The sequence below is a fragment of the Pseudomassariella vexata genome (genome assembly GCF_002105095.1).
Source record: "Pseudomassariella vexata strain CBS 129021 chromosome Unknown BCR38scaffold_11, whole genome shotgun sequence".
Taxonomy (NCBI): domain Eukaryota; kingdom Fungi; phylum Ascomycota; class Sordariomycetes; order Amphisphaeriales; family Pseudomassariaceae; genus Pseudomassariella; species Pseudomassariella vexata.
Genome location: NW_024467966.1, coordinates 205,631 through 230,999, shown reverse-complemented (window position 1 = coordinate 230,999; position 25,369 = coordinate 205,631). Strand labels below are relative to the sequence as shown.

Genomic DNA, 25,369 nt, shown 5'->3' with positions numbered 1-25,369 from the left:
GTCAAGCCAAAGGAGACCGCGGTGAAGAAGGGCCAGGTTAAGAAGACCAAAGACGATGAAAATGGCGAAGTTGAGGATGCTGGAGAGAATGTGGAGGACAATCAAGGAAGCTATTAAAGTCTTGATTTCCCACCGGAAAGGGCAGCAGGGAAATGTGGCAATATTTGCTTTGGTTGTGGTTTCACATGGAGGTCTGAGGAGACTGCGTTAATTTCCGTGCGCCGGTCCAGAATTCGAATCGTTAATCCGACCCCTTATCGGACCCCCTCTCGCCGCGATTCTTGCGAGCGTCTAGACCACGTTACGGTCTATCCACTTGAGCGTATGGTTGAGATGTATACGCTCGACGAGAACCCCAATTAGCAGATACTACGACTTGTCGCGACAAAAAATAGTCGAGCATCTTCTGCACATCAGCAGCATCCCACCCCTGAGGACGAATTTAAGTGCCACATTGCCACACTTATCGGTAGTTCAGGCAGGGGTTGTAGCACAGACTTAGGAGGGACAGGAGGTTTAGTAGTCGTTTGGCTACAAGTTTACCTGTATAACCGCCCGACGCGGCTTAAGGGCCCGCTATATCATCTATAGCCCCTTAAGGGAGTACCGAGGGTTAACACCTACGGCGTATTTAATATTATTTATTTAATTTCCGTGCGCAAAGATTTGTGGTATTCACGTTGAGTTCTTTATTCCAGTAAATGGTCTGAGATTGGGCTCCGAGGTACCTATATAGCTTGACAATCCCGCCTCTCATATCTAAGGTCAATTCTTAACCTAGCGTTGTTGGGTGCTCAAGTGATGGGTAGAAGTCTGCTGTCTTATCATCGTACAGGCAGTCGGTCTCTTTTGCCAATACTCAGAGCTTATCGATAGCGCTAGGAGGCCCGGACAACAGGCTAGCGCGGCGTAGTGAAATGCCAAAAATGCTTTACGCGTCTACCCTTGCTGCAGTACGAAGTGAGTGCATCACCATTGCTCGTCTTCGACACTATCCTGGGCTCAACCTCACCACAGCATGGCTTTCAGATGTTGAGCCTTTCCATCCTTTTGTTCTAGTAATTGGAAGACCCAAAGGCCCACATACGCGGATTTCCTTTTTCATTTCTATTTTCCTTCGACGGGCTCTCGATCTTTACCCGTACCAACGCATCCAGAACCTTGACGCTTCATTGCGACCCGAACCGTAGGAGCAGTCTAGCTTCCGCGATTCGCTCTGCAGCTGCTTCGTTCTTGCCTGGAAAATTTTATGAATTTCCCCCGTATCAGACGCTCCTTCTGCCATAGGCAACTGGCCAAGGAAACGGTGCACCTGCAAGCTCGACCGGACCTTTCAGCCAGTCCACCCCAGCCGACCTGCGCAAAGCAATTCCGACGAGGACAACAACCTTGACGAACACGTCGGATACTACATCAGTCTGCTGCCTGGCCTCGAATATTTTGCCCTCTTAACCTGACCGAGATGCTGCGTTGCATCGCGAACCGAAACTACAATGGCGGACGCTTCAGATATTGAGCAGGTGCTAGGGCATGCTTGCAACGAATTTCTCACTTTATCCCAAGAGATTCACCTATTATGCCCCAAGGTTTCGGACGATGACGAGGAAGACTACGATGATGCAGAGGAGCCTGGGGATATTGGTGTTGCCGCCAAACATAGCAGAATTGAAGATGGCAAGAAGCGAGTAGACCTCGTCTATCGTTGTTCTCTGATACTGGGCTTTCCCAGGGAAACTGCCGCGGAGCTATACGACGAATTTGAAAAACGTACCACTACGTTTCTCACCACGTGTGCGGGCTGTGTTCGTAATTGGCATCGAAACCGGAAGCATTTCTTGAAAGAGCTATCAGAGTACGTTCACAACGCTCTTAACTCTCGATATTCCGGCACTTAGGTATTCTAACTATGTTCGGCAGGACCCAGCCAGATGCTGCTGTAACCCAGATGGAAGCTGTGCTCCTTGAGTTTGACTCGAACCGAATCTCGGCAGGCCTGCAAAGTGCCACTGACTTCATAAATGCCCATAATGGCATGGTTGACCAGAAGACATTCATCGAAGAGGAACACGCGGAGATGCTGATCGCTCTTTATGAGGCATTATGCTGCATTTCGTATCTAAGCCAGCCATCAAACCGCGTCAATTTCAACATTGTGTTCGAGAAGGTGCAAGAGAGGCGGGTCTTGAGGTTGGGCGAGGTCTTGCCAACAATGACCCATTTCCTCTTTGAAGAAGACAAGGTCCGGTACACCTTTGCGAGGACGGCATGGTCACGTATGCCTCGCGTTAGTACCGACGACTTCGAATGGGCAGTGAAAGACAGTCTGCAAGATGCTCTACAGAGAACAGCCATGACGACAATTACCACCCAGCAATCTCAGCACTTTTGGGAAGGATTAGTACTCATCCTGAAAACCCTGGGGCAAGACATTTTCGTTCCATCTCTAGGAGCATTGGATGCCCATACCAACATATACCAGGCTATGTTAAATCACATGGCCCTCAATTCCGAGTCGAATCTGGCTGTGGTGTTAAAGGTCTTTTGCATCATCCTCCGGAAAGGACCTCGGGGCCTATGGGGGACTTTCGCCAATTACTCCCCTGTATCCGTTGCCGAACAGGTCTTTGGAAGCCCAGCCTTCAGGCGGTTGCTTAATCAGACTCGGGAGTACTCGATATCGATGCCCGAGGATGATACGATTGGCGGACCTGTGGCCATTGCTTGGGTGAAGCCTTTTATAGATTCCATACCTGCAAGCCAGAAAGGTGACATTTGCGACGCGATAATGCACCACTTCCTTGAAGATTTTGCCAAGGACACCTCCCTTTCCCAAGAAGGTCGGGCTGTCTGCGGGCGTGGGGCCGCCGAGGCCCTGTTGTCCACGTTGAGCGCCTTCATAATGCCCAACTTCGAGATTCGAGCAGCATCCTCGACCATACACACCAATCGCATGCTCAATCTGACGCTCAAGTATAGCGATACGTTGATAGGCATGACCCGACTCTCGCCACAAAACCCCCATGATACCTCTGTGTCCCAAACCGCCCTAGCAGTCATAGGTTGTGCTCTTATGCTTGATTCGCGTGTCACTGCGGAGGAGTTTCATGGTTTCCAACAGGGTGACCATAAGGTGCAGCGTGAGGTAACGAGAAACTCTGCTGGGCTGTGGGAGTCTTTCTTAGAGCCCCTGGTTCCTGGTGCCATGCAGCTTGCCAAAGCAACGTTATTAGCAACTATCCCTCTCATTCCTGTCGAAGTTTTTCGGCCAAAGAAAAAGGAGAGCCTTTCAAAGCCGAAGGAGCTCTTCAATTCAGATTTTCGAAAGACGGCGGAGGTTATAGGGAGAACGATCGAACGCTTGACCGATTTCAGCACCTCCGATCTCACTCACCTTTGCTCGGACTCCTACACGATCAAGCCTATTGTCGCTGCTCTGATAAGTGGCGAGGGCCCCATTAACGAGGCTGCGATGTCTCTAATTAAGACCGTGACAGACGAGATCAGCCGAAATGATGCGGTCTCGAGGCTCCTGGAGCTTCATTTCTCGCCAGCCCTGATCTCATTCACTCAAGCTGTCAATGAGATTACAGGCGGGCACCGGCAATTGTGGTCCCCTCAGCTTCAAATCCTCAATGTGTCAAAAGCCGTGCTTTCCGGCCTCTGCGACGCTGCTTCCGGAGTTTTGCGCTCGAAGAGCTTGACAGATGGAGAACGCGCTGTGCTAATGGATTGGTGGGCATCTCAATGGGCGTTTATCCAAGCAGCTTTCAAGGGTTTGGACAACTGGAGTAAGGTGGTCGAAACCGACACGATGAAGAACTTCTGCCGTGATATGATGCAGCTCGCAGACGATCTCCTGGCCCAGGCTGGTCTGCTCTCATCAGCTATGGGAATCGAGTCTGGCAGTAGCTCTGGTACGGTCATGCAGGACCTTCTAGCTGAACCCCGTGACAATTGCTACGGGATGGTCATGATGCTGCGACTGAAGGACACATGGCTTATCAGCATCACTATTCATAGCCTGACGAAGTTGTTTAGGCGTCTGGCTGAAAATAGCATGAGTGTCCCGGAGACATCCCGCGAGTTTGTCCGAAACGTTTGCACCAAAAACTCGATGGGCAAATACAAGATGAACTCCAACCTAACCAACCAGCAGCGGGCTGAGCTAATGCGGGCGCTGGGTGAGGACGACGATGACGACGATGTTGAAATCATCGATGTGAATAAATTTGAGGCCCCGAAGAAGCAATCAAGATTGGATGCTTGGTCGAAGTCTGCAGGGGATAGCACAAGTACGAGCACGAGCACGAGCATCTCATTGAAACCGAAGCCAACCGTGGCTCAAGCCAACAAGCATACCGGTTTGGGTTTGACTCCGACTGTCGACAAGAGCCAGTCTATACTATCCCAGATGAGAGCTTCGCAAGCCGCCAAGCCTGGAAAGAAATCAGTTATAGCACAACCCGATCCCAAAGCTGCCGCAAGTCTGAAGGAGAAGCGCCAGAAAGAAAAAGAAGACAAGCTGAGGAGAGACGCCGAGGCCGCCGCTAAGGCCAAGGCGCTGCGTAACCCCAAGGGACTCGTTGCAGGCGAGGGCTCGGGTCTACAAGGCTTAGCAGGGGTAATCGGAAAGGATCATGCTCCGCAGAAAAGCGAGATCATGGTTGGCTCCTCATCGGAGGACGAATCCGATTCTGATGATGACGCAGCCTTCCTAGAGCAGACCAAGGCAAGCCAGATGTCTAGGGAAGATGCTGCGAGACGTGTGAAGGAGCTTAAGCAACAAATACGCGGCCCACTGAAGAAGACGAAGATTCAAAGATCGCAGAAGGACATGCGGGCTCGTCTAATCCCACCGATGGAAGTGCTCCATCAGGCAATTCTCGATTGGGACATATTTCATGAAGGTAGCGACCCCCCTAATGGTGTGCGGTGCTCACAGGTACACAATACCTACGGAGACCCCCTCCAGTACAAGGATACCTTCTTCCCTCTATTGATCTATGAGGCGTGGAGATCTTTTGTCACCGCCAAAGATGAGACAACGTCGAAACCATTTGGTATCAAGGTAATGAATCGGATGAACGTGGACAAGTTCATAGAAGTCACCACAGCGATGCCAATGTCGGAGACCAAGGACCGCTGGCTCGCCGAAGGTGATATCATACTTCTGTCAACTTCAGCCCGGCCTCTGGAGAGTCCGAACGATCCGCACTGCCTTGCAAGAATCTGGCGGACGACAGTAAAGCATGGGAATTTGGAAGCATCATACCGCCTCAGTGGGAAAGCCGGTCAGATTCTGCAATTTCTGGCACCAAAGGCTGAGATTCATGCTGTGAAGATTACCAACATGACGACGATTGAACGCGAATACGCTTCTCTCGAAAGTCTCAAGTACTTCGACCTCATGCCTGAGATCTTGGATGCGAAGCCGTCCCCGATGCTTGGTTTTAGTGAGGAGAATATTCGCAACGTCATGACCAACTACAATCTGAACCAAGGTCAGGCGAAAGCTATATTACATGGCATGGAGAACGACGGTTTTACACTGGTTCAAGGTCCACCGGGAACCGGCAAGACGAAAACCATCATTGCCATGGTCGGTGCTCTTATGACCGGCTCGTTCTCGAGCAATACTGGTGTTGCGATCAAGCGGCCCGGCGCAAAAGCAGCAAATTCAGCACCATCCAAAAAGTTACTGGTCTGTGCACCTAGTAATGCCGCTGTGGATGAGTTAGTGCTTCGACTGAAGGCAGGGGTAAAGTCCAGGAACGGTACGTTCCACAAGATCAATGTTATTCGCTTAGGTCGGAGTGATGCTATCAACGCTGCCGTACGGGATGTAACGCTTGACGAGCTGATAAAAGCGCGCATCGACGGCGACAAGGACAATGGCGGGCCGACTGACCGACAGAAAATGCATGAAGAAGCTGGACAGATCAAGAAGGATCTCAATGAGCTTCGTCCACAACTGGAAGCTGCCAGGGCCACTGATGACCGGGCCCAGACAAACATACTACAACGAAAGTTCGACGAACTGAAGCGCCGCCAAGCTCATATTGGTACCAAAATCGATGCCGACAAAGACAGTGGCAACACAGCAGCTCGAGAGAACGATATTCGAAAGCGTCAAATGCAACAGGAGATATTGGATTCTGCACACGTTCTCTGTGCTACCCTTAGCGGTAGTGGACATGAAATGTTCAAGAACCTGAACGTTGAGTTTGAGACGGTCATTATCGACGAAGCTGCCCAGTGTGTTGAGTTGAGTGCTCTCATTCCTCTAAAATACGGCTGCTCTAAGTGTATTCTCGTTGGTGATCCGAAGCAATTGCCCCCCACGGTTCTATCGCAGTCGGCTGCTCGGTACGGCTACGACCAGAGTTTGTTCGTGCGCATGCAGCGAAATCACCCGGACGACATTCACTTGCTCGATACACAGTATCGTATGCATCCTGAAATCAGCCAGTTCCCTAGTCAGGAATTCTATGAGCGCCGTCTCATCGATGGCAATGACATGGCCAAACTTCGCCACCAGCCGTGGCATCAGACGGGTCTCCTAGGTCCTTACCGTTTCTTTGATGTCAAAGGTAGTCAAGAGAGAGGCCGAAAGGGTCAGTCATTGGTGAATACAGAAGAGCTTAAAGTCGCTATACAGCTCTATGAGAGATTCAAGTTGGACAATCCTCGTGTTGAACTCAAAGGCAAGGTTGGCATCATCACGCCTTACAAAGCTCAGCTGGCCGAGCTTCGCGACCGTTTTTCGGCTCGGTACGGCGAAGGCATCAAAGAGGAAATTGAGTTCAATACAACGGACGCGTTCCAAGGTCGCGAGTGCGAAATTATCATATTCTCCTGCGTTCGTGCAAGTCCCACGGGCGGCATTGGTTTTATGACGGACATTCGCCGTATGAATGTCGGTCTGACACGTGCTAAGTCGTCACTCTGGATTCTTGGTGACTCAAGAGCTTTGGTTCAGGGCGAATTCTGGAATAAGCTCATCGAGGATGCGAAGGCAAGAGACCGCTACACGACGGGAGACATCATCTCCCTACTTAGAAAGGCGGGCGCCACATTGCCTCCTCCGTCCTTCAGCTATGTTCAAAACACAGTTCCCCAGAACCGAGAAGTGAAGATTGAGGTCGAGGTTGAGGACGTGGACATGACGGATGCTTCACCGCTGAAGCCCCCTGACTTTCGGAATAAAACGCCGCAATTACCCGAAACGTATACTATCCTGGAGCGGCATCAACCACCGTCCCAGGCATTCAACAACCTTCCCAGCGGCTACTCGGGTTTGAATGAGCGGGGGCAAGCGCAGTCCAAGTTGACAAGCTCTGGCCGACCTATCATACACTCTTCCGGCCAAAAAAGACCCAGGGACAACTCCACAGATGTTGGTCAGCCTGCCAAACGTGTAAGTGATGCTCAATCCTCGCGTGTGCCAACGACTAATTTCAATTAAATGTGCAGGCACCAAGTGGGTTTCTTCCGGGCAAGCCTATTCCAACGAAACCCAAGAACATGCCACGACCCAGTGATCCTGCGGCAATGTCTGTTCTAGGGATTGAGGCAACAAAGACAGCATCCTCGAGAGGTGGCAGCAAGCCTACGCCGCCGAACCCTTCAAATCCCTCTCAGGTTTGTGATGCTCTACCGATTAACGACCGTAAGAATGAAAAAGCAACTAACACCCTTAGGGCTCTTCGACTTCACGGCCTTTTAACCCCATGATACCCCCCAAGAAGAAACCAGGATCGGATCCATTCATCAAACGTAAACCCACTAAGCCCCGTTAGAACTAAACTCTCAAGCCAAGGTTCCCACCGACTCATTCCTCCTATCTACTCCCAGTATGAATCCATACCGTGCCTCCACTACCACCGACCTGCATATTCCACCTTTTCCTGACCTCATAGGCGACTTTTATTTTAGATAGTAACCAAGCATAGACGACGGTATGGTACGGCGTTGAGACAGTGATATCTACTTTCACCTTGGCCGCACATCACGGACGGAAGGCAAGGCATATCCCAAAGCATCTCTCAAAGCATCTCTCAGGGGAAAAGCATTTGTGTTAGGATACCAGGCAGTTCTCGGTCTTTCTTGACCTTACAAGGTTATTGCCTCGAGCAGTTCATCGCATTTCCGTAGATTTGAGGCGCCTACCACCTCACCTCAATCATGAGGACGTGGTATTGCTGAATAGAGGACGCGATAGCCGCGTGGTCCTTCTTTGAGCCATGTTTCTATTGAGCGGACCTAGATGGACCCGGACCCCTTCCGCAGCATTAATCTCGTATATTGCATCTAAGCTATCCAGTGGCTTGATCGACAGACCGACACACACACATGGGGCATTCGTGAGGTCCTTGGTAAGTGTCGTGTATCCAGTCTCCCGTGATACTGTTGATTTGTGCATGTGAATTATTGGCCGAAAACTGTTTTCTTGGCAGATTGCTTTCCACCATTTCCACCAAAATCATGAATACACCTACGTGAATCCACAATACATTCACGATGTCTATCCCTATACGCGAGCCGTGGACTGTATCAGTTTCCTTCCTTATTGCCCCGAACTCTGTATCACTGTATCACTTCAATGGGGGACTGACCGGCACTGAGACGCACACCCTTTGCTGCTTAGCCACCCATTGTGATATGACTACATCTAGATTAGTGAGTGGTACCTCAACCGCAATCCTCCATATTGATGAATAAGTCTTTCCACATGGGTTTGCACACACACCTGCCTATACACACCACCGGTCTCGGCCTGTAAACGAATACCACATGGTTGCCCATACCTTCAGTCGCCACAGTTGCCACATCTATATGGGGCGTGCTGCGAATATTAAGGGATTTTTTATCACACTACTGAGTCGATGAACATATGTTCATAATCGTAGTCAGTATTCTAGAGTTTAGCCCCTTTCATTGATCAATCCACACCTTATAGATCCTCAATCCCCACTCTAAATCACAAAACCGCAAAAAGCCATCTTCCCCCACACCCCAGACCTTTACGCTTCAGGTTTACATACTTCAAGCTACACACCTCTTGAAGCTACATGACGACTGGTACAAAAGAAAAAGCACGTCTGGCAGTTCTGCACTCAATTTACCTCAACCCACATCTACCGCAACTCCAGACGAACCCGCGCCACGCCCTGTAGCTCGCGCATCAACGGCTCCAGCGTCTCGAATCCAGTGGCTTTGCTGCTGCTACTGCTAATACTGCTTTTGCAATTACGCGTGCTCATCTCAGCGCTGAAATAACTGTCAGGGCTATCACTGTCCCGCGAATACCGCTGCTCCGTCTCCCGCTTGCGAGCATCGAGATCACCATCGCGCTCACCCGTAGCGCGGAGTTTCTGGAACCCCCTCTCAAACTCTTTATACAGCTGACCGCCACTATAGTGTTGTTGGCTGCCACTAACCATCAGGCTCACGGGTCTCCTCTTCTTAGCCCGCGCTTCACCCCCATCTGTGTGCTGCCGGTGGATTGCTGACAAATCGAACAACGACTCATAGCTCCGGGAGGGCCTCAATAGATGATTCTTACGGCCGTCGCGATGAGAGTGCGGAGCTGAGGACCGTGTGCTACTATCCACATGACGTTGGTGATACGTGTGGTGCTCCCGCTCCTGGAGAATGGTTTCCGTTAGGGCCTCAACGAGCGGGACTAGCGAACGAAGCCATACCTCAGAATTGCGTTCGATACGTCTGAGTTGCTTCTCCATGTCATGTATGCGAATTTCCTTCAGCGCAAGGTAACGGGCGAGCAGTTCCTCCCGCGAAAGCCGTTCGGCGGTCTCCTGATCCTCGGCCATGGCGGCTTGGGCGGCGTGGTGGGACTTGCGTTCTGCCTGACGCTCCTTGCGTCGTTTATATGACGTTCGGTCGAAGCTCAGGTCTGAATATCTAGACGGAGAGAGCGGACTGACTTTTTCGGACAAATTCTTGGCGCTGTGTCTGCTTGTCTTGGGAACCGCGCCAGGAGATATCTCGGGTATCTCGGGCATCTCGGACATGGCTAAATTGATATGGGCGACCACATTGATAGGAGGGGGTTTGCGCTTCTTTTTGGTCGAGGAAGATGTTTTTGAGGACTTAGATGGGTGTGAGTCGAGACTGTCGCTGAAGTTGCCCAGGACGGGCGATTCGGGCGAGATTTTGGCAGTTGGAGGTTGGAGAAGATGGGAGGCGGAAGGCTGGCTTGAATCCCGCGGCATCTTCATTGCCCCGATGTCTCGCTTTTTCTTCTCCCGCAGGCGATCTCTGCGCTTCTTTATCTTGTCCAGGGTCGGATGGATCGACGGAATATCAGTTTGAACGGAGCGACTAGTAGTCGATGGCTGTGGGAAGTTGGGATCCAAAGGAGAATCCACCTGTTGTCTTGAATGTGGCCGTACGTAAGTCGGTATGGCCTTGGCATCGAGTAATGTTGGCTCTAGCCCTGATGTGAATATGCTCTCGGTGAGAGACCTTCGGATCAAATCTTTCTGGGATTTTCTGGCCGAGCCACTGCGGCTCAAGACGCCGTCAATCGAGTCCTTAGAGCCTGGGGCCATACTTGAATTCCTGCTTGACCTCCTAGCTGGCAGGTTTGGCCGCATGGCAGATTTTGTGGATTGGACACTGGGTGCATTAGATGCCACGCTAGCATTGCGTGTATGGGATCTTGCAGCAGCGCGGCTTGCGATTGGTTCAGGCCGAGGCAGCATTGGGCTTAAGGAGCTCGGCTGTTTCTCTGTCAGAACATATGAGAAGCCATCACCTTGGGGGGAGGTAACAGCCTCGAATTCACTTGTCTTCATCGGTTTCGACTCTTGGGTTGTGGCAGATGCTGTGGTGGTACGCGCGGCACGTCCGGACGGGGATCTTCGACCTCCAGATGGTGAAATAGTTGGGAACGGCACGGGCAGACCTTGCGAGGCTGACGAGAGACGCAGTGATTTAGGCGAAAGGGGCGATCGCTCTGCGCCGGAGGAGCAGGATTCGGGATCTTCTGCAACAGGCTTGAGCACTGTTACAACCCCTCGTTCTGGGTTGTAAGTACGCATTGGGCCCAGCCGCGTCTCGATTTCCCTTGTGAATTCTCGCTCGATAGAATCAAACACCGGGTATTGGGTGGGGGAGATAGGTCCGAGATGGCAATGCTCAAAAGGAATTGATATGGCAATGTGTTGATGTCCCCCGATGGTTTTTGCAGCAACCGCTGAATCTGGCAGTCTAATGACGGGTGGACGATGCTTCTTGCTGGTTTCGCGATTTTTCCGAAAGGCCTTGAGCTTGGTCCATATGTTGCCTTGTTCCGATAATGAGGTGCTAGAGCTGTCTGGTCTAGACATGTAGTTACCAGGAGGCGGAGTCTCCTGGAGAAACTCAATGAGGTATCGCAAGTTGTCTTGGTTTCGTTGCTCTTCGAGAAGATCTTCGAGCCTTGCTTCTTGGACATCGGTATGGCGGACTATGCTGTTAAGCCGCAGCGGGGTGTCCGATACGTCGGACCGTAGTGGCTCAGGTGATCTCTGTTCTCGCCGTATATCCGAAAGGGAGCGCACAACCGATACAACCGACGGTGGATGTGAAGCTGGCTGTTCTCCGTTGGAATTATAATCAGTGTAAACGACAATTTCCCTGTCCACTCGAATTCCCGAACTGGTCGACCCCTTTCGTTCCATGACGTCGATAAATCACCACCCATGGGCAAAAGTTGAGTGAGCGGCTGGCCAGCCCAAGTGAAACCGTGTAGCTGAAGATCAGTGCCTTTTTCTTGTCAACGACGCGATACACGTCCGTGTTTAAGGCTGCAGTGCTCGAACAATGTCAGCTCGCCTGCGGCTCAACGAGCTGCACTACAGACCAAAGCTCCAGAGCTTAGTATAAGCGAGGATGGATTAAAGGAGCTAGTTAAAACAAAAACAAAGTAATAAATCGGACCATATCGTGAAGAGAGCAAATAAAGCATAAAGTATCAGGATCATGTGTAGTAACGCCCGGCTCACAATGACAAAAGAAACTTGATGAGGAAAAAACCATGCAAATTCGGGTATCGCAAACGGGGAGCGAGCTCCACTTGAAGCTGTAGCAGAAGAATCCGGCGAGGAAAAATCCTAAGAAGATGCAATGCCATTCTGTCTGGTTTACGCATGGCGACAAGCCACACAGAGTCGACTGACGAGCTGTGGTCTGCAAGATAGGATACCCACCACCTGCTAGCCCAACATAGGTAGGCTAGATAGCGCGGGCCAACACATTTTTGTCCATGGGGTTCCGAAGAACAAGAATTTCGGTGCTAGACTCAACGTTAATCTGCACGGGTAGCCGTGTCGTCGGAGTACGGCCTACAAGATTGTCAGATGTTAATATGCCATCTAGACTTGGCGAGGTGAACAAACAACTGCAGGTGATAGGAGACTCGGGTTTTTGATGATATCTTACGCAGGAGATGCAGAGTGATTCCTCTGAAGGTCTGAGACTGGCTGCTTTCCCCCTATTGCCTCGATCAAATTCCTGCTCTTGATCTTGAGAAGAAACCATAGAAGGATATTCCCAAATCCGGGGCGCTAGTGGTGACTAGAGAAAACCATTGGCCAACGCGACTGGTCGAGCAACAGAGTTGGTGATCTCGGGCCAGGAACGAACCCCAGAGCGCCAATAGCTTTGGGTTACCCCAACTGCGGCTGGTGTGTTAGCATGTTATTCTTCGCGCGCGGCGTCGATGGTTCTATCCGTAAAGGACTTGGGCAGTTGTGACGATGCCAATCGCACTTTGGGGTGCCTGGCAACGAGTGTACGGTGAAGCAGCCACCCAAGTGCTCATCAGCGGGCGACGGTCACTCCCAAATTGTTGCTGGGCCATCGACTAAAATTGTTCTAGCAAGGACTCTAGAAGTACGCGCTGAGTCTGGCCTCGTGCGTGGAGTATCTACCATGAAGACTCAATTAAGAAGTTCCTGGGACGGGCTGACGTTGATGATTTGCAGCACTGCAGCACAAAGGATCGATTGATCAGCAGTTGTCGATCCAAAGTCAATGGCGCTGCGGGAGAGTGCCGAGGCGCCCTTGTCGGATGCCCACAGACTGGCGATCCAAGTCCGGGCTGCAAACCGTACCGGTGGTCCATTTGTGTAGAAGTCTGAAAACGTTGGGCGGGCATTCGGCAACCTAATTGCAGCCGGATCGGATTGTGTGGGCAATACAGGCAAGAGAGTTTGTGTTGGTAAGGAGGATGATGATGATGGGACTAACTCCCAGAGGCTGCAGCTACGGACGGGCTATCTATGAGCAGTTGGCCAAAGCGCTGCACCCAGCACACATCCGGTGTGCCTGGGACACGCAACAGATTGTTCTCTTTCCCGTTCTGGGGTTTTGCATTTTTCTGCTTCCAAGGCTGTTGGGTACAAGTTGCAATCGTACCATTATACGAATATAGGAGGGTAAAGTTCTCCGTAGATATCGTCTTTGTAAGCCTGAAGACCAATTTTCCCCTTCACCTTTCCCATCCGACGGCAAATTGGGCCCGATTCCCAGTGACTCATCTCCAGTTCCTCGTGTGTTAAATTTTTGCCATCTGTGTCACTTCCTTCCACTTGTTCGTCGTCCATGTCGGTTCAGTCAGAGGTGATGGTGTCCTGGGGCATCTTCTCTGGCGCGTCGTTAGGTCTCGTGTCGACAGGGGACAAGATAGAGTCCAATATGTTCGTGATTGATGGAAAGTATGTATACTGTCGACCGGGTCTAACGGAGTCCAAGAAAACCAACGTCTTCTTTCGTGTTTTCTTCCCCCATGGAATTTCCGGGCGCAGCAAATCGTCCTTGTCCAACAAACTAGCATCTGGCACATGAAATCCATATCCAGCATTAGCATCTTCTTATGTTAGCTGGGACAAAGATGACTGTTACATTGTGAAAAGCTTCTTTGTAGACCTTGAGCATAAGAAAACGATTTGAGGGTCCATGAGACGGGTGCTTGAAGTGGAGGTTCTCCGAAGAAGTATCTTGCATGGATATTACCCACGTTACGCAGGACATCGTGACTCGCAGTGCATTGTCCAAGTCGGGGCTCCGAATCCGTTGAGTTACAGCATATCACAGCTTTACACTCTTCATTTCAAGGCATAATGAGCTTGTATTGTAAATCCAGCCGATTCCACATGACAGGAAATCATACAAAGATAACCGAACTTGAAATAGACTTTCTGGGATGTGCTAGAAATGACCGTGTCTTTACAGTCAAATAAGTCATATATTATGTAGGAACAGTAGTATATGTCAACAGGTGTGAGTATCAGTTAAACTTGGCCAAGCACAACCTTTGTACGAATAGTATCCGATCCGTATACATCACTACCCAAAGGTTACGAAGGTTACGATACGATGTGGGCAGGACTGGGAATATGTTATGATTTTAACATGCACGCATTGGATACATAGGCATATCGGTTGTAGTGTACTCAAGAATACAATTGGGTATTGTGCAACTCTGAAAAATGAGACCGCAAAGGCGTCATGCCAATCATCGTGAAAAGGGGGTATCGTGAAATCATGTCCACTGCAATAATTCGTTCGTCCCTTCCATCATCCTTCTTTCTCCAGCACTCCTCCCCCGTACCACCGCCACCGCCGCAACTCCAATCCCATTTCAATCCATCATGCTATGACCGGACATGATGAGCTCACCCATCTGTCTGCCTCGAGCTTAGGGACATTTTTCCCTCATAACAGACGGGTGCGCACTAAACCCGACTCGTGGTATGGCCGTGCGAACGCATTGTTCCGCCTCGCCTGCGACCACAATATCCGCAGGTCAGGAACGAGATGAGGATGGTGAAGAAGGAGGCGATGCCGTGGATGATGGCGGTCAGGATGGAAGCGATGCCGTTGACGATGGCCATGAGGCAGTTTCCAATGGTTCGGAAGAGGTTTTGGACCTGCAATGACAATAATATTAGATCATATTCGTCGGATGGAAAAGTGACAGTGTTGGTTGCATCAACTTACACAAGAGACGACGGCACCCATTGTGGCGGTGGAAGTGTGGTGTTGTTTATTTGGTGTATGTGGTAGTGTAAAGTTCTGAATTGGTAGTGATGGGTTCTCCTTGAAAGTTGCAAAAGTCTTTAAGTTGTGAAGGTGGTTTGAGTGTCTAAAGGAATTGGTCACAGCAGAAGGCGCGTTGGGTGGACTGATTTATATACGACTGGTAAGACCACAAATCACAAATTATCAAGCCGCCGTGGCAACCGCATGTCTGCTAGCAACGTCCGAATGCTGCTACTTAGCTTCCTTCCCTCCGCGCAGCCTCACGGTTGACGGCACCCAATCTGCCGGCACCCACAAAATGCTAGGTCATAGGTTATTTTGCGTACAGCTCGGCAACGAAAATCTACAATATGACATGGTCGTAAGGGCAATTTTCCTCTGTCCAAGTTTTCTGCATCCTGCCTGAAACACAACCGTGCGGTGTGTCGTGACGCGGGAACAGCATGTGAGTACATGGGCCTGACGTCACACCTCATTATCCACGCCTACGAATACCACGGCCCCCCCCCCCCCCATCATCGTCGATCCGCCCTTCTTGGCCCAGCCCTTTTCCTCGGTGATGGTGCGTTAGACATGCATTAGACATGGCCGATTCTGGCAGATTGTAGCCGCTTCGAGCACATTGGAGAAATCCCAGCCATGGCACGGACACAGCAGCCAAACCACCATTCAAGCCCTACCGGACCATTTCCACCGGATCGTCATATGGTCCAGGTTGTCCAATCGGGTTTCATCTTGACTGTTTGGTGATGTCGTTTTCATCTGTGGCCGTGATCGAAGGACCTCGACACCTACAGTTGACGAAGGTGAGCAAAATTGTAACTTGGAACGTCGCGGTTAAGAGTGGATCATGACGTGCGCAGGGCTGGGGTTAGGCCAGGACGGAACTGTAATTTGACCTTCAACGTCTGTAAGCTCCAAAACGGGGGCTCGTGAGTATATCGCGTGGTTTCTCGAGGCATTCTTAATTTCTGAGCAAAATTCGACACGGTGGTCTGCCGAATTGCGAATGGGACCCCATATTGGAATTAAATTGAGGAAATGCTGGCGCCTTCCATCTCAGAAGGGAAGCTCGTGGGTGCTGCTCCGTCCAATAATGCGGAGCAACTGCAGAAGGTGTGGAACATGCCTTCACATTGTGCATTGAGAACCTCAAGTTACTCAATCGGGATCGTTGGCTGTTTTACCATGCCAAGAATGGTTGTCCTCTGTTTCTTCTCCATCCTATGATAATGCATTGTGCGGCTGACTTGTCCCCCCAGCGTGCGTCAGCCACCTCTGCATCTTGTTTTATACCCTGTTCTGACGTACAGATTACGCCACAGCTACAACTTTATAAGTAAGCAGCCACATCCGGTAACTGTATAGTTCATCTCTCCTTAGAAAATGCTATGACAAGTCGGTTGCCATCACAAGTTGGCCACCGCCTCGATTCCAATTTGGGATGATGGTCCAAGGTCCAACCCTCCTCGACATACATTGAGCAAACATAAGCTGCCGACCACGGCCACCGGTCAACTATCTCGCTAAACTACCTAAGATGATGCTTTTGATCAACAATATCCCACAGCTGTGAGATGCTCGTTCATCCCCGAACTACGCCCGCCTCCGACGCCATGACCCCTTCGATTGAGACGAATTCTCGAAGCTGCGCGCCGACCATGACCCCACTGCTGAGACGGGAAAGGCTGTCCACTTTCCACGGTTCCCAGGCGTTGTACTTCCGGGCCTGACTGTGTTGACCCCTCCCCGACCGCTGTGCGACGTCTGATCAAGACCCTCTTCCAATGTGATATTTCTCCAATCTGCTGTTGCTGCCCCGGATGCAAACTATAATTGGGATGAGAGTATTCCGACCCATATGCAGATGATCTTTATCCTCATTTCGACATCTTTACGATCCACATCATCACTTACCAATCTGAGATATTGAGACAGACGGGTATCTTTTCCTGTCAAGGCCAATCTCATCTTTCCCAGCATTCCAACTTGACCTAGGAAGCTTGGTCAAGATTCAGGACATGGACTAAACTTCACTTCCACTTGGAGAAAATGAGAAGAGCAAGAGTCTGTTTCAGCCTTTCATCCGCCGTGTCTCCCAACGCTTGAGCGAGGCTTCGTCTACAATTATTGCCGTCAACTCCTGAATCATCCACAGAATATTTAATGGAGGATGTGAGTTGGCGAGGTCTCATCCCCTCGGCATCATTCATTCCTTCCCTTGACCCACTGCTAAGAATGTCGACTGGCGTTAAAGGACAATGCCAGCCAGCCAGCGGTACTCATCATCGGAGAGGTTTGCCGGCCATAGTTGGGTCTTTAGACCTACTGTCTCCATAAGTTTTAGGCTTGTATAGGACTGTATGACGAACGAGATGAAAGAATTGAGCTAAAGAAATTATTCAAACCCGACTCGTTTGCTACGCCAACCGGAATGGTATGCTGTAGCGTATTTTGAGCATTCTTAGTCAATATCGATCAAGTTCCTCCCAAAAAAATGTGATATTTGTCTCCCCGCCTCCCTCCCCACAAGGGGCTCTAGCTCCTCCTCCGTCAAATTGGCTACCTCCCTAATGTTCGCACACTCCAACACCAAGTTCTTGACATTCTTCGGTGTGACACCGGGAACTACACCCAGCATCTCCTGTGGCTCGAGATTAAATGCCTGATCTTCGGCCTTCATGTCTTTATCAAGCCCGGCCCTAACTGCGGCGATGGGGTCAGGCTCCTCCTCCTGCGTCTTGAGGTTCTCAAAGATCTCGGCCGTCTGGTAGGGGCTGCTACTCCAGATGATGCGGAGGCGCGGGAACGCGAGGGTCAGGAGGACTAGCTTCGACTGCAGGTCCGAAGGCCCGCTTGCTGGGTTAACGGAGTTTAGGTTGCCGGACAGGTCGGCGAAGGGTTCCAGTGTGAAGGATTTGTTCTGATCAAATTCAATGAGAAGCATTGGGTTCCTGTAGTGTTGGAACATGGTCTCGGCTTGAGTGAAGAGCCGGCCATCCTTAAAGGAACTTATCAGGTCGCTGACGGATTTACGCTCGATGCAGATGTTGGGCGAGAGAATATAGTCACCAACTGTAAGCATACACGGCACGATAACCATGTTGCGCCCATGTAGAAGCGAAGGCAGCGAGGAGCGGAATTCTCGCACATCGACCACTACTCGTGGCGGTTGAGCGGTAGCGGCGAGCCGCCCACCACCGGCGATACGCGTGTTTACCGTCCGAAGGAATGCTTCCTGGGGATCTTCGATGCCGTGAGCATCAACCGTCATGACAATTGACATACTGGCGCGCTCCTTGATGAGCTTGGTGAAGGAATCCTTTTCTCGTCGGACTGAAGCGAGGTATCGTTGTTCTTCCACAGATCCCTCGTAGAACATGAAGTACACGCGGACATTTCTGTCATTATGAGAAGATCTGTAGACTTCCACACGCCGGATAAATGCCGCATCGGGCTCATACATAATGATGTACCGCGGCTTAACTTCTTCCAGGACGTGCTCGTCTTGGTCGCCCTCGTACGCATGAACCACGATGAGATCTTGCATCTCGTAAAGCTCGTAGAAGTCGTCCATATCCTCGAGGGGGTCGGCAATAATGTCAGCCTTTTCATTGGCCTCCTCCTCTGTAAGTTGCACTTCGGCCATAAGGTCTTCCACTTCAGCAGGCTTTTCGATGTAGGGCATGAGACTGCCATTTGCAGCTCTGCCCGGTGCCGCACCGATTACACTACCCCCACGCTGCCGCCTGCGCTTGTTTGCTGGTGCTCGGCTTTTGTTGCCTCCTTGAGCCAGACGTGGATCGGCCGCTTCTTTGAGGGCTTTCTGGTTCTCTGCAAATAATGCTGAGCTGATTTGCGCGAACTCACTCTTCCACTTCAAGTAGTCGCGAAGCTTTCTTCTCATCAGGAATGCGGCCGATGGCTGACCACGATCTTGATCCTGCTTCGCCAATAGGACATCCTCTTTCGGTTTGATGTACATCTTCTGCAAGTAGTCTCGTAATTGACGGGTTGTAGCGGTATCAGAACACATGATGAGGATGGTCCCATTAGAGTCGTCTCTCATGGGCGGCTCAAAGATCAAGTCGCGGTCTATTTCTTGCAATATTTCCGCAAGGACTGCCCATTTAGGCTGCTCCTCAAGTACTGGGCGAAGTGACTCCATCGAAGTTTTCTCGGTGGCCTTCACATTACTGGCGTACACCCTCTGTTTTGCAGTGCTGAAAATGGTGTGCGCAGCATCGAGGAACATCCATGGCGATTGGTTCTGCCTTGTTGACCCTGGTTGTGGGGAATGGGCCGCATGGATGGTGTCAAGGTGCTGAAGGAAAGACACCGAATCGAAGGATAACAACGAATGCAGCATACTCCGTAAAACAGTCAGGTCGTTGACAATTTGCTTTGTCTTCCAACTGACTCTGTGCCAGTTCGGATCCAACTGTCGGCGAATCATGATATCAAAGTTTTTTAGCAGGGCGCTGTCCATATTCCAGTCATCCATTTCTAGTCCAGAATTTCCCTTCTTCAGTTCTTTTATGCTGACTTCGACGCACTCCATGATGGCTGTCTGGATTTCTTTCATGGCATCGGTCATTGGAACCTCAAGCTCGATGACCTCGGCCTTCTTCTTGCCTTCGAGGGAACTTGCCACGGTGATGTGGAATCTTGGCCAAAGCGAAGCTTTACGCAAGAACATGTTCCTCATCATTGTAGCAAGTGGAGAGAAGCCAATGGTGAAGGGGTCTGGGTTGTCCGAGAAGGCCTTGAGGAAGCCAACCTTGTTCTTCTGGCGATATATACGCAAGATGAATGCTTCGAGGGACGTGACAATCACCTTTTCAGCATGCAAAACTATCAGGCCCGTAATGGTTTCGGGATTGAGGAGAGTAGTCAACAGATCGACGACGAGGATGCGGGACGTGATGCTGTAGATTCCCCCTCGAGTATACATCTTCTCCCTAGCAGCTACACTGGTGAAATCAGTGTTGACAACGGTAAGCCCCCTGGCCTTGGGAGCCATGCTAATAGCGGCATGTTCGGCGAGAGCTTCGCCGATCCAGGCATTTTCACGGTCTTCGGCACCGACTATGACAATGAGATTATTTCCAGCAGCATCGTAGCTGTGCAGCAGGTTTGTGATCAGGCGCATGAGGCCGAGGCCCCGGGCAAGAATGACGAGCTCATCCTCATTGCGCAACTCCTGGAACAGGTGCTGCTGGTATTCCTACGACTGGTCAGACTGTCGACGAAGCCTGCTAGAACAGACCCGGAGTACCTACGAGAGGTAGTGAGAGCTTCACCGGCTGGGGAGCATTGTTCGCAGACATGCGGGGCACAACTGGACCAAAGGGCGAATCGCGTAACGAACAAGCGACCGTGTCTCTCAATGCATACTCGCGCAAACCAGTTAAATTTTCTGAAAGGCAGACAGGCGATAGCGGCGGCGAGCAGAATTATTGGCCCCGTGGTGTTGCTCAAGTCTATATCCTGGAAAGTCCTTCTATCCGGGTCGCGTGATGGCCTGGTGGGCAATGTTGGTGTGGACTACGAAGCGATCTAGCATAAAATCTGGGGATGAAGGTTGCGAATCATCGGCTAGCAGCCGCCATTCTGACGCGGGATCACGGGTCTCAGTTAGGCAGAACCCTACGTCATCACATTGTGCCTCAATGAATCAAGACCAACGCCTGGGAATATAAGACCTCTCCCGAATCTATCTTTATAAATTGGGATTTTTTCAGAGAACATCCATCATTAAATCACCACAAACCCGAACGCCGTGCACAACACGTCCGCAAGAGGTATACCAGACAAAATGACAGGCAAGGAATCAGTCCCCACTCCCCAGGTCAGTCGGTCTCGTCTTGTTCAGCACTACAACAACTCCAGGGTCTGATCTTTATCACATGCAGACTGGCAAGGTCGACGGCGACTTCAAGCCGAACGACCCTCAGGAGGCTTCTCAGCCACAGGGAGCGAAGCAGTTTGCTGCTTACAACGCACACCCTGGCCCTGCCATCCCCCAAAACATGCCTGAGCAAGAGGGTACGAAGGAGGAGCGTCAAGCAAAGGCCCAGGCGTTGAACAAATAATGTTTTTGCAGCACCAAATGTCGTTCGGCAAGTGGATTTGTGCTTAATGAGCCAGATCTTAAGCATTAGGCATTGGAGAATGCTCGTGCTTGGCTCTGAACCACAAGACGCATGGATGTGTGAAAACACGAAAGTAACCAATAATGGAAAGGGTTGCATCTCAATTGTCAGCTTGGCTTGATACAGGGAACGCAAATTTTTGTATGCTGTGACTACCTTATTTGAGAGTTGTATCTCGACTCTACCATTCATTTTAAGCAGTATTGCTCTAGCCAATCTCCACATGGAGGGCCATAATCATGACGTTAGCACTAAGAGCATGTTGAGCACAGTAACGCGCCGGTGCAGGCATTAGGCGGCTGCCATCAAATAATGAGATTGTAGCCGTTCAAACTCAGCCCATACATGCTAACACTATACCAAATCGATTTTCAAGCCAACTACAATGCAGTACTACTTCAAGTGTTGCTTAAGAGCAATCACGACACTCAATAGCTAATAATATCCACTATTGTGGCTGTGCATTTCGAGATGACCACTGCAAGGTATGGCAATTGAATATGGCTCGTCACCGCTATCAAGATTCGCTCACTGCGATTTGTCAATAGACAGGAGCTTGGATAGGCCTTCCATCTATCTGTGCGTTTGTGGGCTGCGGCTGCCCAGGGTGAAGTGCTCCAGCTTGGCGTGGGAACTCCTGTTATCCATGTCCAACATGGAAAGTTGCGAACTCCAAACTCTTCCCTTAACTTGGACATTCCCACCTCAAAATAGACGTTAGAAACACCGGGACCGACCGCATGAAACTGCGTCGAAAGAAAAACACAATTACCAGGGGACGGCCAAGTAAAATATCGCCTTCGGAGCGACACATTGCCCCCAATTGCGACCTGCCTTATTCTTCAATAATTCAACCAACCACATTGTCCCGCCAAGCAACCAGCCCATCGGCGCAGGCTTGAGGCACAAGACCTCCAACAACTCCAACCGTCGAACAGAGGCGTTCTTACGAGTAAGCGCCGCCGCCGCCACTACGCGTACGCAACGCAACGCAACGCACGGCTGCAAGGCATCCTATCGCGGGGGGGTCGCTTCTTACACCAGATTCCCCTGCCTATTCGAATTGTATCCATGATCACTTAAGGTTTTCCAGGTAGCTTGGAGACAGGGACGGGACAATTGAGGCACCGACTCTATCGTCTTCCCCCATCCATTTACCGTACCAGCCCCGGCTCCACGATGCCGTCGATCCTGAGCGAAGAGGATAAGGAGACGGTCAAGCGCCAGGTGCCCAAGCAGACCAACAAGATCCAAGCTGTCGCCGTCGCCAGGTTGTACGTTGCATACCCCAATAAGGCGAAATGGACCTACACGGGGCTGCAAGGCGCTATTGTGCTGTCCAACGATCTCGTCGGGAATACATACTGGCTGAAGCTGGTGGACATATCGGTAAGTGATGCGTCAAGCACTATGCATACTCTGTTCTCTCAATGCTAATTCACGATGAAAATAGCCGGCTGGCCGCGGAGTGATATGGGATCAGGAGATATTCGATACATGGGCGTATAACCAAGATCGGACCTTCTTCCACACTTTCGAGCTCGAGGAATGTCTCGCAGGGTTGTCCTTTGTCGACGAAAAGGAGGCGAAGCAGTTCAAGAAGAAGATGGACGAGCGGGAGAAAAATGCGAGCAAGGCGACGAGGAACACACCTTTCGGAGGCTCGCACCAACATCCGACCAAGTCTGGCGGCTTGTTTGGAAGCATCTTTGGCGGACATAGGCATTCCTCCGCTCCCACGCCTCCAGAGTCGCCCCGAAACAGCAACAATCACAGTTTACCGCCGCTGCCGTCACATCCGGGGGTGTCGTCTGAGAATGTCAATGGGTTCCACAAGCCACCTTCCAAGTTTACAACGCTGGAAGCTTATGACCCCAACTGGCGAGACAATTTTGGAAACTTCCTCACCGAGCAGGGCCTGACGGACGATTTCATCAAGGAGAATCAAGATTTCATCGTCGAATTCTTGAAAGAACAAGTACCCCAGGCCACGGCATCACTTCCGCCTCCGCCTCCCCCGCCTCCTGTCAACGGCACCGGCAGCCATGGAGCACGAGCACCTCCTCCTCCACCACCACCACCCCCCTCCGTAAGACCAGCAATAGAGCCTGTCGCATCCTCCAGCTCTCGTCGTGGAGCTCCTCCCCCACCGCCGGCGCCACGGAGATCTAATAAGGTAGAACTACACCGGGAACCGACTCCACCTCGAGAATCCACGCCCCCAAGACCGCGCTTCAATGCTCCTCCACCATTGCCTGACGCCGGCAAGTTTGCGCACTCAGAGCCGTCACGAGGCGTGCCAGCGCCACCAGGACCCCCTCCGCCTCCGCGACCACCCAAGACGCCGGCAAATGAAGGAGACGATGGGTCCGGTCATAAGTTTGGCGTGCCCCCGGCCTTCACAGGACAGCGACTCAACAACGCTCCACCACCCGCACCGGCTAGAGGTTCGGTGCCTCCACCTCCACCGCGACAAGCTGCAGCCGTGCCGCCTCCTCCACCACGACAAGCAGCGGCGCAGCCTGCTCCTCCGAGTCTGCCGCCCAAAGTTCCGGCCTCGAGTGCGCCACCTCTTCCTCCAGCTGCTTCTCGTCCGGTCCCAACTCCACCGAGAGACATTCCGGCTCCTCCACCTTTGCCAGTTTCGAACGCCCCTTCTGCCCCACCGCCACCTTCCCTACCAAGAACAGGTGCTGGTGCTCCTCCTCCTCCTGTCGCGCCTCCACTTCCTCCCCCTTCGGGATCCGGCGCACCGCCACCACCTCCTTTGCCACCGATGGGAGGAGCACCTCCACCACCACCACCACCTCCTCCTCCTCCTATGCCATCAGCAGGAGGAGCGCCTCCACCTCCTCCACCGCCGCCTCCGCCCCCGAATCGTGATAGCGGCTACGCATCGGGCGTGCCGGCATCAGCTGTGCCGGGCGCAGATCCCACACGATCCGCAGTTCTGGGTGATATTCAGAAGGCAGGTGGTATTGCCGCGCTCAAAAAGGTGGATAGGAGCAAAGTCAGAGACCGAAGTGCGGCAGTTGTAGGTGGAAGTAGTGATACTGGCCCACATGGTAGTGGACTGCCCCCAGCGGGTATCGCTCCCGGAGGCGGAGGAGGGGGTATGGCTGACGCCCTTGCTGCAGCCTTGCAAAAGAGAAAACAGAAGGTTCGAGACAGTGGTAAGTATCGGCTTTGTGGGACTCCTCCCTTTCTGAAGCATTTCTCATTAACCCTTGACAGATGACGAAGATGACGACGATGATTGGTAAAAACGAGAATACCCATTGGACGACCTCACTAGTCATCGTGCAAATTCAGACACATGAACCTTGTGAAGACGCTGGTCCTGATCGGGGCCATGAAAGCAGTGGTATGGAAGTTGTTGGCGGAATGCATGCCACCAACCAATGAAAATGAAACTTATCTTCACAGCAATTTGTGCGCAAGAAGACCACTGGGCATTAGATTATACTATGGACCTAAGTACAGCCACCCGACCCTTTACTTCAAAGCTGAGCTGTGTACTGGATTGTATTACTAAATGTGTGGCACTAACGCGAGCTTGGAATACGATACTATAGGTTCTTGGCCTTTGGCCTCAGTGCTATTTACATATCTGAGGTGCTGCTCATGTGGCAGAACCGAACCTCAGAAGCCATACGGCTGACGCAAAAACGCAGACAGACCTATTGCCTGTACCTCCATGGTGTTATAAGTTGAAAAGTAGATTGGACAATTGACTAAAATCATCATTATGTAACTGGCCACTACTAGATGGCACACTCTGTGGCTTTCACCAGCCGTTAGTATGCACGTGCTGAAGACGCAGGGCATATATAATACCTGGAACAGTTCCGAGCCCGTGGTTATACTAAGTGACGACGGTGACCGAAAACTCCTGAGGCAACCTCATCGGCAGCGGCCAGGCTCTCATAATAGCTAATCAAACTCTTCTCAGTCACGCATAGCATGTGCCAAATATTAGCAGACAATAATGGAGCTGCCGTCGCATCATTGAGATTTGGAAACCAGCCCACTAGCTCGGTGCTGTGAAGACAGCTCTAATCAGCGAACAGCAAGGTGCGGACGGTACTTACAGGAATCCCGCTACGGTATTCGTCCGCAATGCAACAGTATACTCGCATGATAAAAGTGGTGTTGAGAACACC

The 25,369-nt window shown here is 51.3% G+C and overlaps 6 protein-coding genes across 6 annotated transcripts; 3 read left to right on the top strand and 3 right to left on the bottom strand.

Moving 5' to 3' along the window:
- Positions 1–9,137: 9,137 nt before the first annotated feature.
- Positions 9,138–11,687, bottom strand: BCR38DRAFT_487630 (uncharacterized protein; the record flags this gene model as incomplete). The annotated part of the gene is made up of 1 exon (XM_040864178.1): positions 9,138–11,687. One exon carries the CDS (start codon positions 11,685–11,687, stop codon positions 9,138–9,140), a length of 2,550 nt encoding a protein of 849 aa, XP_040712796.1.
- A 2,602-nt stretch (positions 11,688–14,289) lies between these two features.
- On the bottom strand, positions 14,290–15,236 carry BCR38DRAFT_397118 (uncharacterized protein). The gene is made up of 2 exons (XM_040857662.1): positions 15,010–15,236; positions 14,290–14,939 (listed from the first exon to the last, which is right to left on the bottom strand). Exons 1-2 carry the CDS (start codon positions 15,028–15,030, stop codon positions 14,745–14,747), a joined length of 216 nt encoding a protein of 71 aa, XP_040712795.1. The 5' UTR covers positions 15,031–15,236; the 3' UTR covers positions 14,290–14,744.
- Positions 15,237–17,389: 2,153 nt separating this feature from the next.
- BCR38DRAFT_41389 (DNA repair endonuclease XPF) lies at positions 17,390–20,475 on the bottom strand. Its single transcript, XM_040858879.1, has 2 exons — positions 20,334–20,475; positions 17,390–20,278 (listed from the first exon to the last, which is right to left on the bottom strand). The coding sequence occupies exons 1-2, from the start codon at positions 20,379–20,381 to the stop codon at positions 17,516–17,518; spliced, it is 2,811 nt and encodes a 936-aa protein (XP_040712794.1). The 5' UTR covers positions 20,382–20,475; the 3' UTR covers positions 17,390–17,515.
- A 485-nt stretch (positions 20,476–20,960) lies between these two features.
- BCR38DRAFT_348671 (uncharacterized protein) lies at positions 20,961–21,146 on the top strand (the record flags this gene model as incomplete). The annotated part of the gene is made up of 1 exon (XM_040856445.1): positions 20,961–21,146. One exon carries the CDS (start codon positions 20,961–20,963, stop codon positions 21,144–21,146), a length of 186 nt encoding a protein of 61 aa, XP_040712793.1.
- Positions 21,147–22,385: 1,239 nt separating this feature from the next.
- BCR38DRAFT_411713 (uncharacterized protein) lies at positions 22,386–24,469 on the top strand (the record flags this gene model as incomplete). The annotated part of the gene is made up of 3 exons (XM_040858603.1): positions 22,386–22,595; positions 22,660–24,379; positions 24,441–24,469. 3 exons carry the CDS (start codon positions 22,386–22,388, stop codon positions 24,467–24,469), a joined length of 1,959 nt encoding a protein of 652 aa, XP_040712792.1.
- On the top strand, positions 24,409–24,794 carry BCR38DRAFT_41428 (uncharacterized protein). Its single transcript, XM_040858920.1, has one exon. The coding sequence runs from the start codon at positions 24,523–24,525 to the stop codon at positions 24,739–24,741; it is 219 nt and encodes a 72-aa protein (XP_040712791.1). The 5' UTR covers positions 24,409–24,522; the 3' UTR covers positions 24,742–24,794.
- The last annotated feature ends 575 nt before the right edge of the window (positions 24,795–25,369 follow it).